The sequence below is a fragment of the Chiloscyllium plagiosum genome, chromosome 22, assembly GCF_004010195.1.
Source record: "Chiloscyllium plagiosum isolate BGI_BamShark_2017 chromosome 22, ASM401019v2, whole genome shotgun sequence".
NCBI lineage: Eukaryota > Metazoa > Chordata > Chondrichthyes > Orectolobiformes > Hemiscylliidae > Chiloscyllium > Chiloscyllium plagiosum.
The window spans coordinates 58,489,733-58,497,267 of NC_057731.1; the positions used below are offsets into that span (position 1 = coordinate 58,489,733).

Consider the following 7,535-nt stretch of genomic DNA (forward strand, 5'->3'; position numbering starts at 1 on the left):
CCAGGCCTCACTCCCCTCACACTGCCCCAGGCCTCACTCCCCTCACACTGCCCCATGACTCACTCCCCTCACACTGCCCCAGGCCTCACTCCCCTCACACTGCCCCAGGCCTCACTCCCCTCACACTGCCCCAGGCCTCACTCCCCTCACACTGCCCCAGGCCTCACTCCCCTCACACTGCCCCAGGCCTCACTCCCCTCACACTGCCCCAGGCCTCACTCCCCTCACACTGCCCCAGGCCTCACTCCCCTCACACTGCCCCAGGCCTCACTCCCCTCACACTGCCCCAGGCCTCACTCCCCTCACACTGCCCCAGGCCTCACTCCCCTCACACTGCCCCAGGCCTCACTCCCCTCACACTGCCCCAGGCCTCACTCCCCTCACACTGCCCCAGGCCTCATTCCCCTCACACGGCTCCAGGACTCACTCCCCTCAAACAGCTCCAGGCCTCACTCCCCTCACACTGCCCCAGGCCTCACTCCCCTCACACTGCCCCATGACTCACTCCCCTCACACTGCCCCAGGCCTCACTCCCCTCACACAGCTCCAGGCTTCATTCCCCTCACACTGCCCTGGGACCCGTTGTCTTGGCACTGCTAAATAGAGTAAAAAATGAAAGGAAAGTAAAAGAACTTGTGGAGCAGAGGAGCTCTGGGTGAATCGTCCTTCCTTGCACCCATCTTGCCCAAAGCCAAGATATATATCACCTTTTCTTTTGTGTCTCTGGCCAAAATCCCGGAAATCCCTCCTTCACAATATTGGGATGGTCCCTGCACTCAATGGACTACAGTGGTTCATGACGGCAGCTCCCCACCTCCTTCTTAAGGGGCACCGAGGGACAGGCAATAAATGTTGGACCGGCCAGTGGTGCCCATATTGCATCAATAAATAAAAGGATTAAGGAATCATGGGAATGTCCTGTTTCTCAGTCTACAATAAATTCTTTGCCTCTCAGTCCTGACCCTGAGTGAGTTGTGGATTGCAGCTCAGAGTGAACAAAGTTAACCCTCCCAATTTCGATGATCTTCATTACACGTTTAAAATATATTGCAATTAAAATTTGATCTTTGGACTCCTTACTCTTGTAAATCTTCTGTTCATCAAAGCAAAAGGTGTGCTGCAAGATAATGGGATGCTTTCCATGTTAGGGTGTGAGCTCCTGCTGTGAATATCAATCACTTGCATGTGAGTTAGAAGGCAGGAAATTAAAGAGGGAATACTCCTGCACCATTGTGTCTTTCAGGCCCAGAAATGCCACCCTTACTATGTTCATAGTCAGTTTTGGCTGCCAGCATTTTGTACAGTTGTGATCTGTTTGACTGAGATGTTGACCTGTATCTGATATGGGACAGTACATGTTCAGTGTGAGACCTTCAACACAAGAGCTAGACTCAGAGCTCCCAATGTCACATCATACACACCATTTGTTCCATGTTAACTTTGGTCTCAGGTAGTGGATTAATCATGTGGGTGAGGATCCAGGTCGTATAACACATGATGATTCTTTGGCAGTGTCTGGAACCAATATTAATGGCATAGTCTCTTCTCCTTAATGCAGCTATGCCCCAAAAACGTATCTCATTCCTAAATGATGTGTTGCATTTTTCAGACACTCCAATATCCAGCCTGAGGCTGACAAATGGCAAGTGACATTCAGAACATACCACTGCCAGGTAATGACCAATCTCCAGTAAGAAGGTATCTAACCATCAACCATCAATTTAACATTCCATCACTGCATCTCCCACTATCAACATCTTGGGGTCACTATTGACCAGAAACTTAACCGGACTCACCACATAAACACAATGGCTACAAGAGAATGTCAGAGGCTGGAAATATTGCAGCAAGTAACTCATCTCCTGATTCCCCAAAGTTGTCCAACATTTACACGACAGGCGTGTGATGGGATACTCCCCACTTGCCTGGATGGGGGCAGCTCCAACCACACTCAAGAAGCTTGACACCATCCAGGACAAAGCAGCCCGCTTGATTGATATCACATTAACAAGCATCTACTCCCTGCACCACTGACGCTCAGTAGTAGCAGCGTGTAACATCTACAAGATGCACTGCAGAAATTTTTTAGTTAGCACCTTCCAAACCCATGACTATTTCTATTTGGAAGGACAAGTGTAGCAGATACTTGGGAACATCAGCAAATTCAATATCCCTTCAAGCCACTCACCATTCTGACTTGAAAATAAATCACAGTGCCTTCAGTGTTGCTGGGTCAAAATCCTGGAGTTCTCTCCCTAAAGGCATTGTGGGTCAACCCACAGCACATGGACTGCAGTGGTTCAAGAAGGCAGCTCACCCCCACCTTCTCAAGGGGGCAACCAGGTTTAATTATAGTGAGTGAAAATAAAAAGTTGGATTCATTTGTTAGGAAACACAGGGTGTTTTCCGATTTAAGGCACAGTTGAATGTTACTGATGAGTACTTACACTTTCCCCAAAGTTACTGAGTTTTGAATAGGAAGATGTTCAGAGACATAATCTTTTGCAACAGAAGCATCGTTGACTCTATTACATGTCAACCAAGTCATTGAATCCCTAATGTGCAGAAAGAGACCATTCAGCCCATCAGGTCTGTGCCAACAAGCATCCAAGGCTGGGGCCGAACCCAGGTCCCTACCATTGTAAGGTAGCTGTGCTAGCCACGGTGCTACAGTGCCAACCCAGGTGGAAGCACTGCTTTAAATAAGCTTTAAACTTTGTTCCTCACTTGGAAAATTGAGGTAACTTGGTTCAATTTGATCTTCTGGAGGATGTTGTAGAGTGGGATTTGATGGCTTTTTTTCAATTTCCTTTTTTTGGGGAAGCCTCTTCATTACAAAGGCAAGCTCAGACAGTGTCAGTCCTGTGTAATGCATCCTTTCGGCTATTGCTCGGTGATCTATTTGAATGTAATTCTTTTAGAGATTGCAGCCACAGGAGCTGACAGCTGTCTGTCACATGTAAGGTAACAATGACAAAAACCTTTTATAAATGTAGATCATCCAAAAGGGGAAAGAAAGGAGAGAGAATGAATCAAAAGGAAGCATTGACCATTTTCAGCTTTTCTGCACTGCACAGACAATGGCCTGGGGGAAGCACACTGGCTGGAACATGGAGCTGATGAAGACTCAAAAGGATAGATGTATTCTCAGCTCTGTGCTGCTATTGGATGATATCTTCTCAGTGTGCTTTTATCGATTTCAACTTCTATAGATTTTTTTTCGTCTCTGGAGAGTGGAACAGTTGACTTAGGTTCTTTCTGTATAGTTTAGGTTTTGATCCTTTGAGTTTGATATATTCAAGGACATTCATCATGCCCCTCACTAAACTCCGCCTCACTGTCTTTGTCACCTTCATGTTTGACTCTTCAATGATCTCCTCACTTTCTCTCTAAGTGCGACTTTACATGAACTGAAAAGCCTGGACCTGAATCCCTGTTATCACTGTCCTTCACTAATATCTCATTTCAAGTATATTTCTTCTTTCACTGAGTGCTGGACCAGTGTTTATTGCCCATCGCTAATTGCCTCTGTACTGAATGGCTTCATTCCACACATGAATGACTCCCTGTGTAAAAAAAAGGTTGCCCCTTTACTCCTTTGTAATTTTTTCTCCTCTCACCTTAAAAATATGCCCCCTAGTCTTGAAATTCCCCACCCTAGGGAAAAGACATGCTTCTCCCCCCCCCTTCACCTGATCTAGCTCGGGCCCATGCAGGTGCCCATGGCTACGCCTTTGGTCTGGAGGAAGTGGGAGGATTCAAAGCAGAAGTTGTTAAGGGTGAGGACCTGTTCGGCCAAACAAATGAGAGTGTCGATGGAAAGGTACTGTTGGGGACGTCTGGAGAGGAAGAAACGTAGGGCTTGGAGGCCCTGGTCATGGCCGATGGAAGTGTAGAGGGATTGGCTATCCATGGTGAAGATCAGGCATTGGGGGCCGGGGAAACGGAAGTCTTGGAGGAGGTGGAGCGCATGGGTGGTGTCTCGAACGTATGTGGGGAGTTCCTGGACTATCGGGGATAGGTCAGAAGAGTCTATTGATAACTGTGAATTGATTGACAATTGTTGGGGGTAAAACCCATCTGGTTCACTAATGCCCTTTAGGCAAAGAAGCTGCCATCCTTACCTGGTCTGGCCAACATGTGACTCCTGACCCACAGCAATTAGGGATAGGCAATAAATGTTGCCTTACCATGTGAATGGGAAAAGAAACAGACCTAGCATTGATTCCAGTGAAACACCACTAGGAACAGGCCTCCAGTGCAAATAACAACCCTCCTCCACCACTCTCTGTCGCTCTGGAGTCACATGTAGGCCTGACCTAGCAGTTTCCTACCCCAAAGGACCATTGGTTATTCAAATGGATTTTCATGGCAATCAAAAGCTGGGCCTCCTGGTCACCAGCACTAAGACTATTTCAGATTTATTCATTATATTCAAATTCCACCAGTTGCCACAGTAGCATTTAAAATGCTTGGTAAAACAGGAGAGAACGTCCATCCCAATGGGGTAGGAGTTCAGGCTGGCCGTAGGGTGGTGGGGGTGGTGGATGTGTTTGCTCCACTTGGTGAGGGTGGGGATAGTGCTGGGAAGGATGGCGCCAGGTGTATCAGAGTCTCATGAACGAACAAAGAAGAGCAGGCCACTCAGCCCATTGAGCCTCCTCCCTACTTCGATCATGGCTGATGTGTTTCTCAACCCCATTCTCCTGCCTTCTCCCCGTAAACCTTGATCCCATTACCAACCAGGAACCTATCTATCTCTGTCTTAAATACACTCCATTACATGCCTTCCACAGGCCTCTGTGGCAATGAGTTCCACAGATTCCCCACCCTCCTCACACCTGATCTGATTTTAACCTCATCTCAATGTTCCCGTGTCCCCTCTGGATAATCTTTCATTCCTTTCGTCATCCAGACCTGATCAATCTCTGCCTCGAAGGTAAAGATTCTGCCCCCACTACCTTTTGTGGGGGGAGTTGGTTCTGGTTAAAGGTGGGGGCTTGGTTTTCAGGGGGAATGGGGGAGTTCAGGTAAAGGTTTAGGGCAGGGGGTGGTCAGTGCTGACTCAGTTACCCACATGTTAGAGTAGGTTTATAACCTTTCCTGGATAACTAGCAGGATTAAGTGAGTGGTACACCCTCTGAGTCGCTGCCTTTAATGGACTCGTCTGGGAGCCTTCCTGACTCAGGGAACTGGTCAGTCGGAAACAACAGTCCACACAGAAGCAGAGTTATTGAATATCCTCGATGTTTCTGATACACAGCCCCAGTCTACATTGCTCCAGAGATACACACACACATGGCCTAGGGTTCATTTCCCCGAAACAGAGAAAGCCAAAGGGGCATGTGATTGACATCTACAAAGGTGTGAGGGACAGAGGAAGGGTTAATCATTGACCACCCCAATTACACACTGCCCTAAGCCTTTACAACTCCTCCTCCCACCAACTGCCCCTCTGCCCCTCCAACCCCTGTCCCCAAAAACCAGGCTCCACCTGCAACCCCGACCCAATCGCCCCACAAAAGGCCGTGGGGGGAGAATCTTTATATCTCCCTTCAGTAGAGGATCCAATGACTGGGCCAGGGTAGGGGCAGGGAGGTGGGGAAGGGGTGTGCATGGATATAAGGAGAGAGGCTAAGGGTTTTGATGGGAGATAAGGAACCATTCTTCCACCCAGAGGATGCTGGGTATCTGGAGCTTGCTGTCTGAAAGAGTGACAGAGCAGAGGCCTTCACAACATTTAAGACGTTTTTGGCGATCTCTTGAAATGCCAAATCATTCAGTGAATAGTGGGCAGAGCCCAGGGCTACTGTTGGTTTACTTTCTCCTTTTCCCCCTCTTTTTCTTTGGCTTTTATTCTGTTCTTTTCCTTTTTGATTTTTCTGTGTTTTCCTTTGTTTTGTGAGAGTTGGGGTGAGGGAGGAGGCCTCTGACAGCAGCAGCAGTCACAGTGGCAACACCAGGACCAACAGACCACTCCTTCAGCCCAGCCCAGGGTGAGGACCAGACCCCAGGCTGGCCTCCCCCTGTCCTGGACTTGCAGGAAAGGCCCTGCAAGGCCCTGGTCATGGCTCTGGATCCATGACCAGGCAGGGGTGCCTGAAGGAGGAGAACTGATCGTCTCAGCACAGTGTGGCAGGTGGTCTCTTCCACATGTGGACACACTCTTTGTCTTTGTTTTCCATGTGTTCCATTCGTCTGGCAAGTGGTCTCAGCCCGGAGTGGTGGTCATTGCTGGAGGATACATCAGTATTCCGGTAGTCCGGTCTTATCCTCGAATGGTGGTCTCATCCTGGCTGCATCTTCCCAGTATTCCACTGTTCCTTGATTGGCTTTCCCCATGCCCAGGAGCTAGTCACTGAACGATGATGAACTTTGTTTTAATTTTACTATTTCTTATTATTATGTATGACTTGCATCATTACTGTAGGTGCTGCAGTGGGACAACTTATAAAACTGTTCACTGTATTTTTCATCCACAAGTACACGTGAAAATAAATTTCTGTTCTATTCTACGCAGCTCCAGGCCCAGTGCTGGAATTAGTGGGCAGGGGGTGATTAATGGTCAACATAGACACGATGAGCTGAAGGCCTTATTTCTAAGCTCCAATACTCCATGAGTCTCTGTCTCTATGACTGTCTGATCATCTGATGTTCTGAATATCATTTCTATGTCTATTCCTATCAAATTACTTTGAACCCATCAGTTAGATCCTTCTTCGGGTTTCTCTGTTTTCCCAATTCTGTTATAACTCTGTAGCCTTGGTAATATTCTTACAGGTGTACGTTAGTACCTCCTGCACTGCCTCTCCTTTGTGTAATCTGGGAACCAGAGTTATGCATAGAACTGAGCAATTAAACAAGGCCAATTCGTTTTAGTTGCATTGTGCATTCTGTAAATGGAACATGCCTCATTTGAATCAGCAGGGAAACATGAGGAAGAATGGAAACTTGGCGATATTCCAAGTAGGATATGTTTCTGTTGACAGAGACTGAGCTAAGGGAAGAGGCTGAATTTAGCTATTATGTGCTCAATCCTTTGCACAAACTTTGTAATCAAATGAAGGGTTGTGTATTTATGGAACAATTAATCACAATGTATACACCGTGCAACAGTTACATTGCCATTTAAATGCTGAATCTTCAGAGGGGAGCCAATCACTATCCCATCACAACAAAGCTCCTTTCTTTTCCTTTTTCCCAGAGTTCCACATTTCCAGAATGGCGTACACACTGTGTCTCCAGACACACCAATCGTGTAGGCCAATCTCTGACCTCTTCACCCAGACACAACCACCATACAGCCAGCTCTCAGTGTCCCACAGACACTTTGGCAAATGGCAGGAAAGAAGATGTATAAAAGGGTTGGGAGCAAGGGGCAAGTGTGTCAGTGAGAAGGCAACGAGGCAGGTGTGTGGATGAGGGGCTAGGGTGGCAGATGGGTAATGATCTTCAGAGGACTTTGGGGTGAAGAGGTTGAGGGGGTTAAGAGGAAATTGGCCTATAGGGTCAATGTGGGAGGTTTAGGTGAGTGT

The 7,535-nt window shown here is 47.6% G+C and overlaps 1 protein-coding gene across 1 annotated transcript in view; it reads left to right on the forward strand.

Annotated features, from left to right (window-relative positions):
• The window catches only part of xpnpep1 (X-prolyl aminopeptidase (aminopeptidase P) 1, soluble), a 119,393-nt gene that overhangs the window by 79,613 nt on the left and 32,245 nt on the right, over positions 1 to 7,535 (forward strand). The window contains exon 14 of the mRNA XM_043713118.1: positions 2,924 to 2,964. Within this exon, the coding sequence (XP_043569053.1) occupies positions 2,924 to 2,964 (41 nt within the window). The remainder of the gene's footprint in view (positions 1 to 2,923; positions 2,965 to 7,535) is intronic.